At 31.5% G+C, this 22,193-nt stretch overlaps 1 protein-coding gene across 1 annotated transcript; it reads left to right on the top strand.

The window, feature by feature from the left end:
* The first annotated feature begins 18,208 nt into the window (after positions 1-18,208).
* LOC143078170 (GTP-binding protein REM 1-like) lies at positions 18,209-21,148 on the top strand. Its single transcript, XM_076253119.1, has 4 exons — positions 18,209-18,777; positions 19,134-19,216; positions 19,629-19,806; positions 20,175-21,148. The coding sequence occupies exons 1-4, from the start codon at positions 18,222-18,224 to the stop codon at positions 20,438-20,440; spliced, it is 1,083 nt and encodes a 360-aa protein (XP_076109234.1). The 5' UTR covers positions 18,209-18,221; the 3' UTR covers positions 20,441-21,148.
* Positions 21,149-22,193: the final 1,045 nt, after the last annotated feature.

Here is a 22,193-nt window from a genome sequence, read left to right as displayed (position 1 = left end):
TTGTTTCGTATAAACAACATTCACCAGATGCCCGTACGATGTCAGAATTCGGTAATTTATAAATATTGATATATAGAGAGATATCTTTAATTATACCAATATTCAGGATGAAGATATCTAAATCATCTACTACTCACCAATATGTACATTGCTATATGCAATTTTATATTCACCAGGAATTTGTTAACAAATATTCACAACATTAAACATTGTTAAAGGACTACTGTTTATAGTTGAAAATGTAGACATAAGCATATTTGACTAAAATCCTTGCAAGGCAAGTTTTGTTTCACGAAATGAACGTCGACAATCTGAAATCATAATAAACGTCCTCTGCATAATCGGATTTTGAATGCAATATACGAACGGCTTTAAATTATATCTTAAAATGTCCTCATAGAGATCGTTGAACGAAGAACCAACTTAACATGAAGAGGTCAACTTCCTTTTTTAAGGTTTTAAGTTCATCATAATTTTGTATAAAATATCCTAAATTGTAAACACATAGATCGAAGGAAGAAGGATGCAACGTTGCTTCTTTGTAAAGAACATCGTGTTTTACACATTTCAGTTTAGCTCGACATAATGTCAGTGACCTGTCTTGAATTGATGCAAAAAAGGTAAGCTACACATGAATTTAAAGTTCACTCATTTATCTTCCCACAAGTAAATGCTTGTCATCGTCTAGCATATATGAGCGATTTCATATGCGCTTTCATTGAACGTTATGCCATTTAACCTCAGTATCAGAACTGTTCACATATAAATCATAGGTGAAAAATAAAATTTATCGAACAATAAGGTTACTGTAAGATTCTCAAAACGCCGGCATATAGAGTAAATATCTCCGTGTTGCTACGATATTCCAGGGCATGCGATCCTATCAAATCTTCTTGATAGAGAGTTATTGTTGATAACACGTGTATTTCAACCTTTATTCCAAGTGGTCAAGTTGGAATAGTCCCTTCGAATGTTTTACGGGCGCAATCATATTGTAGTTAACGTTATGGAATACCTGTATCAAGTTTGACTGCAAAAACATGAAAAAGGGTTAAAGAAAACAATGATATTCATTACCTTAGCTTTAATACAGAACAATACATAAAGAATAATAATATAAAGTATATGGTAACATTTTGCGAAAAGAGATACGTGTAAAATGAATGTCATAGTTCCTCCTTAAATAGTGGCATTAAGAAATGCTACAATTGGTCATTGTCCAACAATTACACAGTTAAATATAGTGCGAATATCAAATTTGAATACCGGCAATTGAATTTAACAAGTAAATTCGTCTCCCAATGTTTAATGATTATCGTAGTTTGACTGTTTGTAATCAGCGCTAACATTACTCAGTTTGTACAAGGTGTCGTCACTTTTCAATATATTTGATCATTTATAAAAACTTAGCTGTGACATTTGTCGATATTTATCGATAATGTGAATAATTATCATGCTTTAACAGTTTGAAATTAGCGCTACAAATAACATTTTTATACGGGGGACTGTTAATTGATATAAACATTTTTTTTCTAAACAGAATTTCAAAAACACGCTTTTAAATGTAATATTTCAGAAGGTTATATTTTTTGTTTTAGAAAAAACACTGCTTAAATCTAACGGATAATCATGAAAAGATGATACCTGAGCAACACCGACAATATATATGCAAACAAATTTCAAGATGCAACGTAGACAAACAGCAGTCTACTTAACAATACATAGAAAAATGAAAGAAATCAAACGTCGGGCATTGTATCGGGTGCCTTGATGGGTAAGTATATCCTGCTTTGCAAGTTGCAACCATAGTTTTGTAAATGTCTTGTTTGCCTTTAATAAAGCTTTATGTTAGTCTCATTAGCCAAATAAGAGCGTCTCTACAATGTATCAAGCTTACCTATCCCCTGATGATAGAAATTATATATAACAAATAAGGCAGTAAAAACTACCATTAAAACCAAAATGCCACCCACGCAACAAATTTGATTCGACTGTCATACAAGTGAGAGGTTTAGCTAGCTAATAAACCAGATTTAATCCACAATTTTCTACATAAGAAAATATATGTACCAAGTCAGGAATATGACAGTTGTTATCCATTCGTTTGATGTGTTTGAACTTTTGATTTTGCCATTTGATTGGGGCAATTTTTGAATTTTCCTTGGAGTTCAGTATTTTTGTGATTTTACTTTTTCCAATAACAAAAAGTAAACAAACATAACGTGCATTGCAAAATATAATACCTTGCAATTTGGTAAGTGATATCCCGTTTTTTTATATGAATTCTACAGATACTACAAAACTTTTAAACGAAATCTGTGAATCTTTGAAAAAAATTAGTTAAGGTTAAAAGCAATCTATGGTAACGCAACATAGATTCAAATCAGGTTAACTGTAGAAACAAAAAGAAGAAAAATCACAAAAATACTGAAACTCAAAACGGAAAGTCCCTGATCAAATGGCAAAATCATAAGCTCAAACCCATCAAACGAATTGACACCATGCAAAATAAAGATGAAATATCTTCAATTATATAGTACGAGTGAGAGACCAAATGTTCTAGTTACCAAAAAGTCAACGCGAGAGGCAAACTTATCTGTGCACGATACAATTTTATTCCTTTTTCAAAACCATATTCAGATTTGAAATACAAGGAATTAAGAGTCGTTCACTTGGTTTTGTCAGACTGTGACATTATCGTCGTTCACTCTCAAGATTTGTGTAGTGCAAAACACATAGAATACTAACATGATGCTATAACGCACAGCTACGCATTAATAATATTAATAAAAGATATAGAAATTCTATATTTGTCCGTAAAATGTTTTGATATTTATGCTACATAAAGAAAGATAAAGGATTGTACTACTCATTCATCTCTAACCTAGATGTTGATCTTTTCTTTGTTTCCGATGATGTACTGTGTAAAAAACGTATGCATTAGAATGACGTATTTGATTACCAGAATGAAAATAGATCTTTAAGAAGTCTTTTATTTCATTGAAATCTATTTAAGACAACACAGCTTAAAGAGAGGAGATGGTAGGAGTTTCAATATATTTTTATGGGAACAGACAATACAACAACATTCAATCGATATAGTCTTTTTTTAGCATTTGCACTGTGTTGTTTGTGAGATACAGCTGTTTAATTTCTTCTTTGTCTTGATACAGAGGTTCTTGTTAGATCTAGTTAGAGATCATATAATGTTTCAAAGATTGTTACTACAATTTCTTTGCTCAGATGATCACATGCACATGTATTAGGATGCATTTCTGATCGATACACGTACTATATAAACAAAAATAGAGAAGAAATATGGCTATTAAAGGGTATCACTTTGAAAATTTATAACAACAGGTGAATAAAATAACAAGTATTGAAAACCATTTCTTTAATTGAAATAGATTATGAATGTTTGATATTTACAACTGTGACAGCCATTCAACGGTGGAAAACATACAAGTGATAAATTTTTCCTCAACAATTGTAAAATGATCGATTAAGGCGAAGTGTACGTAATTGCACGCCTCTAGCGGAATACGGGATTAAAAACGTTCGTCGTTAGTTACGCAAGTTATCTCCCTTACTCCAAGAAAGGACACACGAAAGAGAAACTACTTTCTGCGGTCTATAATGAATCCAACAAGCACGCCTGTGCTGTCTTAAACCTCATAGAAATTATCTAAATAACTCCAATTATAAATCACAGCATTCTGTACGTTGTTCTGTGTGCAGCCTGACTTAAAAACACTGTTTTTTTTGTTTTAGGCGCGTAGGAGAAGGCATTTCGTGTTTATGATATCAACAGAAAGAAAAAACGCCTCACAACAAAATTATAAACAAATAAACAAATAAACATGTAACAAATTTTCTTCTATTGATATCAAATTAATTAAAATGAAACCTGAATTGACCCAACAATATCGTTTTAAAAAGCCGTAGTCTTGAACGAAAAACACAGTACTCAACGTAAAGTTTTATAATAGGTTACAAATAATTAATGAAAGACGTGTGAATTTAATTGTTTAATCAAAAAGACGTTGAAATGTTCGTATTTTGTGCAATTGAAAATTTAAGGACATGACTTATATTCATATAAGAAATCAGACGATACCAAGAGAATAATTTGATCACTAGTGCAACATTTACAAGTCGGAAGAACAAAGACGGAAAACAAACAAAAAATAAACAAATTATGCCCCAAAAATTACTCAGTAACTTAAGAAGTCTAACATTTATCTTAAAATAAGTAAAAATTATGTCATTCAACTCCCAGTTTTCAACTTTTTCTACATGTGCAGAAAATAAACAGGTGTCTTCTATTCCGTCCGCAATTTATGGGAAAAATAAATCTAAATTTAGAACCATATTGAAATTGAAAGTACACATGTAAGATAAAATATAACATGTCATTTCTTCTTTCACAAATTCCAATTTCGAAGAGATATATAGCGAAATCTGTTTTCTTTTATTGTGCCTGTGTGCATCATTCAAAATTAGAGAATGTAATTTTGAAGTATCAAGTCTCAATTCAAGATTAAGAATGAATAGAATATAGAATTACGAGGGGGGAGGGGGTAGGACCTTTATCGGAACTCCGGGATCCGGGAATTCTATTTCCGAATTTCGGGTAGTCGGGATTTGATTTTTTTTTAATTCGGGACCTCGCCGGATTTCGTGTTTTTAAGCCCGGGATTTCAATATCTGGATCCCTCCTCCCCTCCTCCCTCTATTATGGTTAAAGAAAAGAGGTCAGGGAAGTTTTGTGATACTTGTAACTGCAATTTAATATTTAGTGGAATGAGCGGTGAAATGTGTTCAGACTATTACATTTCGATTTTTTTTAAAATTTAACCAAAGTTTACTGCAAGGGGTGTTTAACGACCTCGATGATTATCCATGAGGATCTCGCACTCGGTCAGCTCTAGGTTTTCACCTAGTTCATTATCATACAAGAATTGAGAAGCCTGTGGTTTACTAGTCTTATAATATGAGATTTTGGAGTTCATATAATTTACATTCAACGTTTTTTTATTGAATATTTCAAGGCTTTTTGACTATCAATGTTGACCCCCCCCCCCTTTTCCAATTGATTGGATAAAACGAATGGATTGCCGCCCCTATTTCAAACTGAAGTCCTATAAACTGACTGGTATTCGAATTTGTTAAAAGAAATAATTGGTATCTCTATTGATGCAATACCGTAATGCCGAAAATTTGTTTCCACGAATTCCGAACAGCTAGAAATATATTCCCGAGTTTCAATTTGAGTAACTCGAATAATTCAAGCCCTTTCCATGTCCGATTTTCTCCCACACGAGAAATGTAGCATTTCTACATCAGCTGAAAAATACGACTGAATTATTCGGGTTACAATTTGTGTAAATCCCGAATGCAAATAAAAGTAAAGGTCCAGCCCGACTTTCGGAAATGAACTGTTGTAAATTTCAGATTGATTTCCAGAAATAAAAATCATACAAAAATGTTTCACGCAAATATTCGTCTTCAGACGTGTAAAGTTATACAACGGTTACTAGCCGGTCTGGATTGTGATAAAAAGAAGCGCATGCGATGCATAAAATATATAATGTCGTGGCTCAGGGATGTGTTGAATTATAGAGATGCTTATGCGGCACAAAGATAAGATTAATTTACCCAAATGTACTAAGAATTACCACACAACTTAAATTTACTTAAATATTGATTTGTTATCCTGTGCCAGACAGATGGCTGATATTCTGAGAAGAGACCTTGATGAAATGAAGTTTTATGAGAACAAAGATTTTGAAAACACGTCGCAGTGTTTAGATTTTAACAAAAAATAAGGCACCGAGGTAGAAAATAGTTCTAGAACTTAAGACCGAGCAACACGAACTCCAACAAAACGGTATATATTTCATACAAGTATAGGACTATATGAAGCGTCGTAACTGTTACGGCGACGTCAATAACGTTGTCGTTGTTTTTTGGTTTTTTTTACACTCAAGATTCAACTTTAACAGGGTATAGCTTGAAAAGTAGCACGGTTGCTAAGGACTTTCTTTGCACCAATCGGTTCCTCAGACATTTTAGAATCGTCTCGTAAATTTAAAAAAAAATCGATTGTCTAATATAATAGAAAATCTTGGAAATATAACAATTCCTGCCGAATTTCACGATTTTCCCTATATATCCTTTGTAATTTTGGTGTATGATGCTGTTAACTTCAACAGCTCGTATCTCAAAAACGAAAACGGTTACCCCCTTTTTTATTTTATTTTCCGATTTATTTTTACAAGCAGAATCTACATGTAAAATTTAAAAAACATCCATTGTGTAGTTTAATTACGTACACTTCGCCTTAATCTAATGCAATTTCAATTCTGTGACTAAAGCTTTACAATGATCATCATGAATTGGTTGACCGATGCAATGTATGGTGTCTCAACGTTAACTCAATGACATATTTTATTTATTGTGTCCTATTCACAATTGTGACGTTTTGGATTTCAAGTGTTTTTGCCACGAGCATCACTGAAGAGACATGTATTGTCGAAATGCGCATCTGGTGCAAGAAAATTGGTACCGTTAATTTTACGAAATTGCAGGGCGAGTGATAAATTTTGAGCAGGAGCCACTAAGTCCGTCGACATATCTCATGTTGCTTCGTGTTTATTTCTTTTGATTACCTAAGTTTGTGCTGGAAAGGCTCGTGTTGTTCAATCATAGATTGTGTGTAGTGTTTTGTCGATTATTGTTTAGTTACTTTTGGAATTACAGTTTTTTGTAGTGCCCTTCTTATCATTATCCTCTTCATACAAACAGACGACATGTAGAAAATTTGCAATGTAATTGACCAGAACGAATGTTGTCTAAAACTTCATAATGTAAAAATTACAAGCATGTACTAGTAATTGATATGAAAATAAACTCATCATAGATACCAGGACTAAATTTAGTATATACACCAGACGCGCGTTCCGTCTACAAAAGACTCATCAGTGACGCTCGAATCCAAAAAAGTTAAAATGGCCAAATAAAGTACGAGGTTGAAGAGCATTGAGGCCCAAAATTCCTAAACGTTTTGCTAAATACATCTAAGGTAATCTATGCCTGAGGTAGAAAATTAAACGAAAACATTTACAAATATAAACATAAACAAAAATATTAAGTCCTTGTTACTACAAGTATAAGCACTATATTGCATGTATTTGGTATTCTGAGTTTGAATTATATAATTCGTATACATTTTTCTTTCAAAAGATTGCCTTGAAACACGTTTTGGTCAATAACACCATTCAACCTCTATGACAAAGGTCAATAAGCTCATATTGTTTAATCCGATTAATAAAGTCTTTAACTTTTACAAACATTGACTTCGTTATATGACCCCTACGTTGTGTCATTGTCCTTTTCTTTTGCGAAATATGATGAGACCTTTAGTATGAGCATGAGCGAACTGAGAGAGAGCTTTAAATCCCAAAATGTAATTATAGGTATAACAAAACGCAACGCTTCACCGATCAAATGCAACAGGATAAAAGCCATTTTCGTTCGATTCGCATTGCCAAAAAGTTGATAACTGTATGCACAAATACCGAGTTAAGAGCCAACAAACTAATATGAACAAAATAGAAAAAAGACAAATGAATGGAAACTGTGAAGAAAATAAAAAGATACATAAGCTCAACAGCTGTTTATAAAATATAATGCAATACCATCTGGCAATATTTGTTAAGTGTACACTGCATACATCTATTGATCTAGGTCTATTTGCTCAGATCGATACTGATTAAGTTTTACAAAATCTGGGTCGCGGTAGCAAGCTCTCGAATATTACATGAGTTGATAAATGAATTGCTTTAGAGGGTGAAGTTGATATATTGCTGATAAGATGAGGAAAACTAAAATTAATTTGTTCGTCATAAAAAAAAGTAAAACGAAACAGATTGAAAAACTTTTCAAAATTCTGAAAATGCAAAAAAAAAAAAAAAAAAACAACAAATAAAGTGATGTATGTCCTTTTATAAACATTGGGAATTATTTTCTTTCAAAAAGATAGGTCATTCTTTTGCAGAAACAACCCGAACGATACCTTTTTTCAAACAAATGTGCTCCAAGGCATAAAATAATGACCTGATTAAAATACTACTTTAACTGTTTGTTAACATATTATATTCATTTTATTTCACATGAATTGATAATAACGAAAAATTAAAAGTCATTTTTTTTTGTCACTCTAGTCTGTTGATCATTCAACCGAAGCACTATCAACTGGTTCAATGGCAGCTGCTGATGGTTTTGCCTTTTTTCTTTCATTTGACGATCTTAATCCATACAAGATGTTCGATGCCTCTATTTATAATAGTTTATCGGCAGAAGTTTTTTTGTAAACTCTTACTGCTTTACTATGTTGACCTGCAATACATACCTTACTTGTTTTTGTGTTTACGTTTAACTTTGAATGAAGTTTTGTTTTAACTGCAAATTCATAAATCACAATAAATATAATTAAACTCAAAATTTTACCAGTTATTCAAGTTTGCAAACAGACGAGCGGACATAAATCACAATACATATAATTAAACTCAAAATTTTACCAGTTATTCAAGTTTGACAAACAGACGAGCGGACGAGTAATTGTACATCTGATTACCAAAATAATTCGTGATCGGAACAGATACAATGTATCTTAAACAGTTACCTGAAGTCTCTGTACTTTGATAATTATACATTTATGTTACAATCATTAGTTCTCAATAAAAGCAATTGATACACAATGAAAAAGAACAGATATTCCGTAATATAATGCAGACAATAAAACCTTTCGTGTTTTCTGTTCATGGCATTGTATGTGTGCTATATAAGAATATTAAAAATAAAAGACTATCAATAATAACGTTTCAATTTACTATTTCATTACCTGTTGTCTGAGCAACACGTTGTTTTTCTATGCCAGCATTATAAAGACATATAGCTGCTGAGGCTCGGAGACTATGGTTTGCACGTTTTCCAGTTAGTCCAATACTTGTGCATAACCTTTTCTAATACCCTTGTAAAGTGTTGGGTTCAAAATGAGTGTTTCTATACAATAGCTATCAAAGGTACCAGGATTATAATTTAGTACGCCAGACGCGCGTTTCATCTGCATAAGACTCATCAGTGACGCTCATATCAAAATATTTATAAAGCCAAACAAGTACAAAGTTGAAGAGCATTAGAATCCAAAATTACAAAAAGTTGTGCCAAATAATGCTAAGGTAATCAATGCCTGGGATAAGGGAATCCTGAGTTTTTCCAAAAATTCAAAGTTTTGTAAACAGGAAATTTATAAAAATGACCACATTTTTGATATTCATGTCAACACCGAAGTGTTGACTACTGGGCTGGAGATACCTAATTGTCCATATTTGACATGCTTTAAAGGTGTAAGGTGAAAACGATCCTTTCCTCCATGTGTTGGACTGAAATACCAGAAACCCTAATGTAAAATCTTACTTCATACACACATAATATAATAATGTACAGCTGATTTAAAGTATATGTTAATTAAACGGACCTTCGTTAGGTTAGATCAACCAGGAAAAACTGTTCACACTTTTAAAACAAATATTTTTAAAATTTTATTATATTCAATCACAAGAAGATATATATTTAAGAAAACAATATGGAATCCTGTGGATTCGTATTAGAAAATTTTAGGAGACCTTTGGCTGTCTGTTTCGTTTTAGTTTTGTTTAGATGTGTTACATATACATCAGACAATTTTCTGCTACCTTTGTTTTTTAATTTTAGTAAAAGTTCTTTAAATTGTTTGTACCGTACATTCTTTACAAGATTAATTTTTTTATATTTATTCATGTTCTATAGCATTATACAGAAAGCGGCCCAGAGAGAGTTTCGTATTTTAAATTTGGGGGAGAGGTATACCACTGGCGTTGTCAGTTAATTTTCGATCTACATGTTTGAATGTCCCTCTGATCCATGTATCTTTCGTCCCTCTTCTATTGTCATTTTCACGTATTAAGAATACCATTTGTCAGGTTTCTTTTTTGTAAGTGTTAAAATATAACCTACGTTAGAGGTATTATCCTATTGCATGTAAGTTAAAGGTTTGGTAGGATTGCTGGTTTTGTTTATTTAAATTTTTGCTCAAGCATTGTAATAAGGATTGACATCTGCAAACAACGGATGGTTGTAGCTTCAGCTTGTTCAAATGTACTCAAATAATGCAAGCAACCCAACAAAATCTTGAAATGTAATGCATAAGAAAATTGCTGGAACTCGTTAAATATAAGCCCCCCCCCCCCCCCCCCTCCATTTTATTAATGCTTTTATATAAAATAAGCTACTTACCAAAGTGACTTGTACTTTTCAAATACTGTAATAATACATGTATTCCTGTTTTCTGGGTTTTCAAATGCTCAGACACATTTTTGAGCATCTTTTTTGTGCTGAAGGGCACCTACGTTTGCTTTTGAAACGGTCTCTTTGTACAACAGGTATCTTAATTTAGCATTCATATCTTGAAACGGGACAGTCATTTGCGGATAAGAATTCAGTCTGAGCCGTCGGTGTTCATTTCCTCCCTTTGATGCAAAATGCAAACAACACAAATACAGCAACGTGTTTAGAAGTTGTTGGAGATTATCCACGCCAAGGATACCCTTAACATATAATGCCATTTCATTATCTACCGATATCACATCAGGCTGCTTGCGCGTACTTGCACAAAGGCCGTCAGTTGTCCGTTTTTTCATTACAGCTTCTAACACTTGTCTATCCCGAAGAAATTCGGGATCCGTGAAGAAGTTTATAATAAATGACTTTTCATGACGAATACATTCCTGTATAGAGGAAAACAGGTCATAAATACTGTTGGACGGATATTTTTTTGCCTCGGCAATGAAATATTCTCACGCAGTGGACAGTGTTTTGTTCTCCATGTGTAAAAGAGGGACGAAAGATACCAGAGGGACAGTCAAACTCATAGATTGAAAATAAACTGACAACACTATGGCTAAAACTAAATAGACAAACAGAAAAATAATAGTACAAAAGACAAAACATAGAAAACTAAAGACTAAGCAACACGAACCCCACCAAAAACTCAGGTTCTCTGAAGGGTGTTACAAATCCTTATGTAAACAATACGTAGGATTTCCTAAATTATCTGATATCGAACGTAAACGGCGCTAGGCATGCCAACAATTGAAAACATTATAACCCCATTTATATTTTTTACTGATTTTTCGGTACCGACTTCTCAACCATTTTAGAAGGGATTTTGCTGTCTTTGGTTGACCATATCTAAATTGATAACGGGTAATTTCAAAATCATTATACTTTTGTCTTAAATCAAAATAACTTAGATTATCACTTTTTTTCAACACTTACTTCAGAATACGAACTTTGCGTAATTAAAATTGGATCCCACTCTAACAAATCTATATCATCCATTATATTAAAGGCAATTAATCATATGCGTTTGAATAAACGTAATGATTCCCTTTCAGTTTTTGTTATTAATATTATGTGTTTCATAGGAAGGAATCACGAACTTTCTTGTTGTTTTTTTCGTACAAGGGTATCTACTTCTGTCACTATTCCCTTTCTGTACAATTTTTAACTTTTTGCAGAAATTTGTTTTTACTAAATTGTATTATTGTTGCGTTGCTGTATCCTTGTTTTCTTCGGGTACAAACAAACTTCAAAACAAAATCTTTATATATATGGAAGAATCTAGAAAAGGTTTTACGTAATTTGTGGTACCGAGATCCCTGGCTTGATGTTTAACCAGTGAATGGATCAAGGATATACCAAGCACCTTTATTAGCAAAACAGTTTTCATATTTAGCAAAATCCTATTTTCTCCAAATACCTCCGACATTAAACGTTACACTTTATTTTAACATTTAATGTATGTAATATCATTTTGGTTTTGAATACATAAGCAGTAATATGTTCATAAGGTAGCTGAATCAAGACAAATCCGGATTAATCTGGAAATATCACTCTGACATCAATATATTGGTTTTGTTAAAATTAACATCTTCTGCAAAGTCCAAAATACATGTCCAGGTAGAAAACAAGTATAAAATGAATATTTATTTAAACACTTGTATTTGTTCTTTCAGGTTTCATGTTAAATTGTGACGTCTTAACGATATAATTATAGACCATTTCTTATCATAACTTTTCAACAAATTCCGATAACACATTGGTCACAAATGAACGTTTTAAATCCAAGAATATTTATAACAATTTGAATGCCACTGATAAGTCTTGAATAGAGACAATGCGTGCCTGGGGTAGACATTTATTAGCTTGATATCTTTTGTAATTCTAACAACCACTAGTCAATGCATATTTTGACATTCAATATTCATTAGCTCAGTCGTCATTATAGGTAACATGATTTTGTTCATTGTCTGTACATTTACTATACTTGAATTATTAAAGTCATTTGAGTATCTAAGAAGTGTTTTTACTTTCAGGGAAAGAACAACCTTAATCAGAATCTTGATTGAAGTATGTTTCTTTAAATGATCTATTCCTGTGGTTGAAAAGACTTAGTATTTTGAAAAAAAATCAAGAATGAAGCAAACCTCATAAAATGAACGTAACACGTCGACAAGAAAAGGGACACAGTTGGTTCCACAAGAATGTCGTTTATCTGTAAAAAAAAAACGTGTAGGGAAGATCGTATAGATTAATAATAGCCAATAGCAATATCAAAATGGGCTTAAAAACGTCAAATTTCAATACCTTTCATAACATCGTATCAGTTGATGATAAATACAATATATTTTATGTACAAGTATCCAATCTGTCTTACGTTTACTATTATTGACATGAGTATTCTTGTTTAGAAAGTATATACCTTCGTTCCAAATACTATTGTCATTTTTTTATATTATCAATTAGAGATACAACATATACCATACAATTATGCTGATCGTAAAACGTATGCATTTTGGGATTCAATATCTTAGCTTTTGGACGTCATGGTAATGCTAAAAACACACCAAAAGTGCAAAGTGTTGTTTTGATGCTATAAATAATCTGATTAAACAGCTAAAGCTGTTCTTCTGTATATCTACACAAGGCTAACTGCGATTGTTGACATGCAACCAGTTCAGATATTGATGATGTCGTTACTACAGGAAGTCAAAAAGATTTAAAGACAGCATTGAATTTTACTTTATTAACTAAAGAAATGAACATTTTTTACATTCATTTCATTTTGAATAGTATGAGACATATGTTTTATATGAATTATACACTGAATTGTTTTTTTTAATGTTTCCCGAATAATTCCGTTTATTTATTCCTTACAAATCATGAATTCAAGCCGACCTTTAAATTTAATTATTGATACAGCTTCATATCACGACGGGTGCCGCATGTAGAGCAGGATCTGCTTACCCTTCCGGAGCACCTGAGATCATCCCTAGTTTTTTGGTGGGGTTCGTGTTGTTTATTCTTTAGTTTTCTATGTTGTGTCGTGTGTGCTGTTGTTTGTTTGTCTTTTTCATTTTTAGCCATGGCGTTGTCAGTTTGTTTTAGATTTATGAGTTTGACTGTCCCTTTGGTATCTTTCGTCCCTCTTTCATACATTAATTGTTTTATTATTAATGAATTTAAGGAATACTCACATGCTTTGATCTATGGAAAGCGTTATAAATAAATATACTTTCATCTTGACATCATTCCTGATTATTTAATCATAAACCATCCAATCCAAACTATGACATTTATGTTTTTTTTTCTCAGTCGTTACCTTAATTCAATTGATTTCTCTATATAGAAACTTGTTTTTCAACATGCTTGATTGATATTAATTCAGTCAAAAATTTACATTTCTAAAATTGTTCAATTATTTAGTAACTACGTTCATACATTATTGGCGTTCAAACTAACTACTTGATATAGGTTACATTATGTCTTTTCACATGATATATCTTTGAAATCCTTAGATTGATGATAGATGCACAGCAGAATATGATCATGATGCAGATGTGCCTTGTATAATTCCAGTGGTATTACATCAGGGTATCGAAATTGTTTGCATCACAACTGTGCTTTTAGAAGTTAGTAGTTACGGATTCAGCAAGAATAGACCTTGGTATGGACAATCAGAGAGCAAACTCCAGACCGTGTGCTCTGACATAAAAGACCACGATACGAATACAGTCTAATTGATAACAATGCAAAAAACAAATCATAATTATAACAGACACGAATCATCGATAACCACTGCATCTCAATCTCATGACCGTGTTAAAGAGAGTGGATAACAATTTTTAGTGTCAAAACGAGAATAACTGACAAATACGAATTTTTGTGAGAATAACTCACAAATAAGATTTATTGTGAGTATAGCAGTCGTGTGTATCAAAACCAAATTTACGATGTAAGAATTGCGGATCTTACTTATATGTGACGTCGATTTGACCAAAGTAAGATTGGTTTGTTGTTTGATTGGAATGGTGTTTAACGACACTTTACACACTTTTTGCAATTATCTGAAGGTTATTTAGTTCTGTTTTGAGGTGGCCAGAATGCAGGGAATTAACATTCGGCCAGAAAACTGACATTCCCTGTAAATTAAGAATGGTGTCGACCACATTTGCCACCTGCCACATGCAAAGGTTCGAACCAACAACAGTAGTGTTTACAGACAAGTGATATTGGATTAAATCTATAAAAGCCACTCAGGCACTGTGCCCACAAACTGAAACAAGGGATTTCGATAATGAAAATATGGAACCATAATATTGCTCGAATTAGACGAGACTTATGCCGTTTATTGCTGACAATGCAGTTACAGTTTTACTCGTTTTGAAAGCTATGAGATTACAAATCTTTCGTCCTGAATTATATCTGTGGCATTTGGAATCTTGTTCACAGTTAGTTCATTTGCATTGTCATTATTTATATAAATACACATACCAGTTGATGTTTTAGTATATAAAAATATGCTCTTTCTATGTTATATAAGGAATCGATATATTACAATTCTTTGATATAATGTATCGCATTGCTTGTGTATATAGAAGCTGGTGATAATGCACTGAATCAATCCTTTGTTTTTATTAATATTATATATACTTCATTTGTAGTTGCATATAACTCTGCCAGGATAGTGAGGTTAAGACGTTGCAAACATGCATTCCTTTGTTACTTTTTTATAAAGTAAGTAGGAATGATAAACACCACACACCAGTTACAGTTTTCAGCAACTACTCAAGTTAAGAGCTCAATACCTGACACAATATAATTGAGTTTTATATTCGTGTAGGGTTTTCGTTCAGTTTTTTGTTGTTAACACATGTATTCATTCATCTTTTAAAATTTGTTCAATATGCTCTTGAAGTAAGATATTTGGAGCTATCTCCCCTCTAATGTAAATTGTCTTTTTGTAAATGTCTATTTGTCTTGTTGTTTTAGATACAACATGTACAATGTTTGTATTTTATTTCACAGTTCATTTTTGTTAGAAGTTTCAGATCCATTATTTTGAACCTAAAAACAGTAATATTGATATAATGTGCTAATCAAATATTTCATCGCTACTATTGGAACTTATTATTCCTGTTTTATAAAATGATGTAAACTTAGAAAAAAGAATATGATCGTTCCTATCGCATTAGTCATAACAGTGTTGCATTAACTATCATTTGAACTTCACAAACGAAACTAGATCGACAATATTACTATTTTAGCAGAAAAAGAACCGTGAGATTTTATCGTTTATTTTGTAAAATTAGAACATAACTGTATTGTATTCAACATGTATGCTTGGCCTTCGTAAAACTTAGATTTTACTGTTGCAAACATACATGTTATCACTAGACGTGCATATACCTTTAGTACTCTTCAGAAATGTTTCAATGTTGACAAAAAAAATAATTTCGGCTTAAAATATGACTTGTTTTAATTTGTGAAAAAATTAAAAAAAAAAAAAAAAATGAAATTCCAAATGGAAGCTTTCTTATTTATGGACTGGTTAAACGTGGAATCTAATCTTTTGATATATATTTTTCAAAGGGAACTATCGTTATATACGAAATGCATTAAAATGTAGAATATATTCTTACATATGATTGAGTGCTACGTCTAGAAGAATTTTATTAATATATGATTCAAAATGGGATAATGCACTAATTTAACTAGTTCAACTAACTGACCACATAGGGAACTAAGTTTCTGTCTGTCCGTAGCAAATACATAAGATAATATCTTTGAATTTTGAAGGTCAATGTTAAACAGTCTGTTTTAAATGAGGAAGTGAATATAAATTGAAAGATTTAAATCTCCCTTCTTTTTCTCAATAAATGTTCCATATTGCTATGAAATAAAAATGAATATTGGTTTACGTCTCTTAGATATAAAACTTCATACACATTAAAACTAATTATTCACACCGGGAGCAAAATACGACCGATAATGATTTTTTAACACCTCCTTCAATTAATATTAAAAAAAAAAAAGAAATCAATTAACATAAATCATCACTTTCTTTCAATTCCAGTTATATTTTAAATAAATTATTCAACGATTAAAACGTTTACATATGATGCATATGAAAGCAATCTAATTATTTACACAACGCACTTTTTTGAAAAACCTTAACCGGGGAAGTTTGTCATGAAACCAAAAACTCAAAAGTATTATGATAATGAATAAAATGCAGTGAAGGTAGAAACAAAAAACCCTATATAAAGCGTTATCCATGAACGCATCATACAGTTTGTACTCTGTATGTTTTTTTCCATTGTAAAATCAAAAAATCAAACACAGCAAACGAATGGACACTAAATGTCATGTTCCTCAAATAGTCCCCCATGTTGATTATCAGCTACTTTTAGTTTTTAGTTTATTTTTGGTAATATCCTTTTGAAGTGACTCCGGACTTGTATATCCCGTCATAGTGTATTCTTGTTAACAGTGTATTCTTGTCTCACGTTTTCCCTTATGTGTTTTGTCTATATGGCATTTTGTTTTTCTTTGTTTATTATTTTGTTTGTTTTCATAAAGAATAACATCATAGTGCAATGTTGACTGCTGCAACCCTATTTTTGACGTGTTTTTCTATTTTACCTGTTTTTTTATGGTTTTGTGTTCACATATCATATTCAATATAATTGAATTTATTGCGACTGCCATACAAATAGCTGATTATACATCAACCATCCTTTACACAAGAACATGTCGTACCAGGTGAAATATGACAGTTTTCATATAATCGTTTGATGTGTATTAGCGTGATTCAATTTGTACATTTCCTTATATAGAGTGTTTGATAATATTTAAAAAATATATTCATTCTTTAATTATAACATTTTGTTCACAGATTTTACGAAACAAATAATTGTATAACATGTTGTTTACAGATTGCTCAGAACGAATTATTGAAAAACAGTGCGTGAGTAGTGTTAAAAACAAACACTTATATGCTTTTCCTTTTGTTTTTATAATAGTTTAGTAGTTAAAATCAAACACAACACGTACTATCATATTCGTTACATATAAAGATGGAGTAGCATCATCTGGACGATCAGAACTGTAAGATAGTCATGGCTAAGAGCAAATAACGTATTATAATTCGGGTTGTCGCTGGTAGGACACAAGTTAATATACTGGTAGATTCTTTTGAACAAAACAAATTATATGACTTGGTGCGCCAACATGGTCAATAGAATAAGCATATGTAGCCATTCAGGTATACTAAATATCAGAACTGGAAAACATGGTTCCTGTGAGTTGTAACAAAAGCGTCGTATTGTTAAAACTATTCATGATGATGACCATTTTTTTGTATGCTTCGCGGATTATTCAATGTAAAGAGTCAAAAATTAGTTTTATGGTTCAATAAATTCAAAATAGATAATAGCCATTCATTAAATATTACATGGCGTTTACATTTGTTTTTATTTCTTCATCAAAACAGATATTATCCAACTCAATATACTCTATGCTGCATGGAATCCGTTTCGTTAGAAAGAAATCCGATTAACCAATCGATGACTGACATGCACATCATTCCTAACTTAAGATCACGTGCTCACTTAACCTTCTCAATGAAATAGTATAAATATCGCATGCTATTCGAAATCATGTACATCAGTGTTCTGTATGTCATTGAAGAAGGTTTGTTTGTTAGTGTTAACTGAAAAGTCCTTTTGATTATTTGGAAACTTTACTATAGTGCAGCATTTTAATTGTAGTGAGTTATGATAGAAGATATATATTTGGAGATGCAACACAACAACGACATGTGTTTTATTGATACAAATACATGTGTCCTCTCGGAACAGTTATCATCAGTTATAAGGAAAGAAACACAATCGGAACCGAATTCTCGTACTGGTTCTTTGAAGAAAAAGAACAAGCATTCATATGATGTTTTAAACAAAGATCTGCGGAATATAAATTTTATTCTTCCTATGGACACATTACCAAGATATTATAATGTCTTGCATGTGAATGACACAAAACAGCAATTTAAAAGACGGTCTTTTGATATAACTTCAGATGAACTTTTAAATGACAGTCTGCCATTCCGTTGTAGACAGAGCAGTGGTTCGTCAGTGTCATCTAATTATAGATCAAGACTTACAAGTGATGTTTCTAATGCAAGTTCGAATTCTTCTTCTTGGAGTTGTTCATCATCTTGTTCAACTGGATACTACAGAGTACCAATTATGGGAGCTCATGGTGTTGGTAAAACAGCTATAGAGAATCGGTTTATGAGCTCGGAGTACATGTCGCATAATGAATCAATTACTGGTAAGTAATCTTATTTAAAGAAATCAGAAAAAATAGTTTCAACGATTTTTTTTTAAATCAACATCTATAGCTGTATATTAATTTTAGATATCTGAAAAGGAAACTAGATTGTCTATAGCATTAGAAAAGAGTTACATTATATATAGAGCACATAACCAAAGAACAAAAAAAAAAGAAATATGGAAGAGATATCAACGAGACAGCAACCTATGACAACATTAACAAAATACATCAATAAGAAATCAGATTCGACACTAATAGACATATCTCAATGCAATACGTTTATTAATTATGTACATCAATCAAAGTGACTACAGATAATTTTTCCTCGTCTTACACTTTTTTTTCATTTGTAGATGACTTTGACAAGAGAACGCTTACCGTTGTTGTCGACAATGAGGAATCAACAATGGAATTTATAGATTTTCTATCCACTGATGTAAGTTTTTTATGTTTATTTTTTTTTTCACTTTATCTGTGTTTATTTTCGTTACCGATTAAATATGAATTTCTGTAAGGTTTATTATGACTGGAATATATCAATATTTACTGATCAAATGACAAAAGAATGATGTACTAGAAAATAGCACTAAATAAATATAATTTTTGTCATGAACTTTACGAAAAGCATTACACTTTTTAGCGTTATAATTAATATGACGTTCACTTTAGGTGTCTTTAAAATCACCTAAAAACGATATTAAGTGCTATTTCTTCAAGTATATCAATACATATATCTAAAAGCTTGTTTTTAATTTCACAATTAAATCAAAATATACACGAATTGCATTTCATCAAGTCATGGTAAGACCAAAATGTTCAAGCTAACATTTATGAATTGTTTTATTTAGGACGATGATTTATCAGCGGATGCCTATGTTGTTGTATTTTCCGTCCACGATAGCGATTCAGTCTCACTAGCAGAGGGTTTTCTACAATATCTACGGAATGAACTCTATAGTGATAGACCAATAATATTAGTTGCCAACAAAATAGATTTAGTCAGGAAACGACAAGTTACCAAAGAAGGTAAGATGTCATTAAACATATATATAAAACGTTATAAATTTCATAAGTTCGAAGGGCTTTTATGGATGTTCATTCATTAGGAAGGGTTGAAGCCCAGTCATTTGAAAAACCAAAAAAATAAAGCCAAAATCCATCTAAAGACATCTAGCACTGACTATGTTTTGTTTATCATAATGACATGAATTATTTTCACTATAATTTTATTGTTTGAAAGGTCAATAATACTTTTAAACACATATGCATATTCAAATGCACTAAACAATGACTGCTTGTACATCATATAAATGTATAAATAACATGCAATAAAGACGATAGGCTATATTTTCTATACTAATAAACATCATGTTTAATACTTATTTTCTTTTCAGAAGCACGTCAGCTTGCAGAAGAATTTGAATGTAAATACATCGAACCATCAGCTGTGTTAAACCACAAAGTTGACGAACTACTAGTTGGACTGTTAAAACAAATAAAATTGAAGCTGAATCCAGACGCAATTCAAAAAGCAGCTTTTTTGACACAAGGCCCAGGAAAAAAACATTCTCTATATAAAGGAGCAAAAAGACTGTTCAGTAAAATCTTTAGACATTCATCAAAACCGTTTTCACAATGTGAAAATCTATTTGACCTATGATTTTTACTATGTTACCAAAATGTATATTACATGATTTTAATTTGACAGGTAACTTCTCTTGGTTGGACATCCTGATACTCGGTCAAATAAGAGTTATGTTAAAAAGTATATTCATGCTTTTAATCTATACAATTTCTTGGGAAAATCAACTGATTATATTTTCTTAACACGACAAAATCATTAGAAAAAATGAAAATGTTTTCCTCAAATCGCAAGAAGTCTATGTTTGATTTTACTTCTTTTGGTTGCTCTTACTTGACCGAGTACAAGAATGTCTAACCACAGAAAAGGTAACCTGTTGAAAAGTCATATATAATCCGGTGTCAAAAGTCGGTATTGTGAAAATAGTCTATCGTAGTATATTTCAACATCTACATTTTATTTGATATGAACATTATACAAGTAAAATTGTAGTTTACAGGAACACAAACGCCAACGAACATTGTTAAAACAAACATATATTAGTAACCATCAATTTTGAATTAAGATGCAAATAAATTTTAAAATATTATGTTTTGATTACGATTTGTAGTAAAAGAATAGAAAACAAACTAAAATAAGTTACATACAGTGCCTTCTTTGTGTGATCTGTTTTTATATATATTTGTTGGTAAGGTATTTAGCCCTCATTTGTTTAAACTTGAAATTGACTCACACTATTTATTTTCCTTATTCTATCTAAGTAATGGTTTAAATGAACTACTTATAAAACGCTTAATTTGTTATTTCTTTAAAAAAAAATGTCTTTTCGTGATTTGTACAATCATGTGTTGTTATCATATTTATGCAACTTTGGCAATAGTATTGCATTATTGGTTTTTTTTATGAAATATTGTTATACTGTTAAATATATTGTTACATTATTACGAATGAAAATATTAAAAATCAAATTAAAAACAAACAAAATAATGTGCATGTTTTTTGTTAAAGATATAACTTAGTTCCCTAATGTGATCTACCGAATTAAACTTGTTACCGGGTTACTAACATGAACAACACAGCTGGTGCCACATGTGATGCACGATTTGCTTACCCTAACACTTGAGATCATCTTTAGTTTTTCGTGTGTTTCGTGTTTCTCAGTCTTTTGTTTTGTATGTTGTGTTTTGTGTACTATTGTTTGTTTATTGGTCCTTTTTTTCTTTTTACTAGCCATGACGTTTTCAGTTTGTTTTCGACTTATAAAATTGAATGGCTCTCTTGTATCGTTCGCCTCTCTGTTATTAAAACGTAAAGTACATAGGGCGTCCTTTTTTATGTACGTCTGGTATTCAGGACACGTTTCAAAGAGAGAGAAATGAAACTTAGTATCTACGTGAAATGAATACAAAATCGACAATAACTATCCAAGACTATTAAATTAACGGACTGTGTTTCATTATGTTTTTATACGTTGTTTTTGGTGTTTAGAACTTAACCTTACAATATAGAGATCTTTTGATATAACTATGATTGATTGTGTACTTTCATCTAGGTGAAGTTCTCAATGTGGACATTTACTACCATCGTAGTATGTTCTTCCTTTTAATCAACTGTATTAGATCATACACAGTCATGCTTAGAACTTTGAAGCAATACATGTGCCAATGAAATTATCGCTCTCGACATTAGCTTTAATCTCGCTTTCGAACGTTTTGATATCTTATTCATAACGTCTTAAACGCCTTTATGGGATTGTACATGTGAAATAGTTACCATTTTTGTATTGATGTGAGGACATTTAAAAAGTTTAAAAACATTAATTTCGAAAATG

This window comes from Mytilus galloprovincialis, chromosome 6, assembly GCF_965363235.1.
Source record: "Mytilus galloprovincialis chromosome 6, xbMytGall1.hap1.1, whole genome shotgun sequence".
NCBI classification, from domain to species: domain Eukaryota; kingdom Metazoa; phylum Mollusca; class Bivalvia; order Mytilida; family Mytilidae; genus Mytilus; species Mytilus galloprovincialis.
The sequence above is the reverse complement of the archived record's forward strand: the minus strand, read 5'-3'. Positions and strand labels throughout refer to the sequence as shown.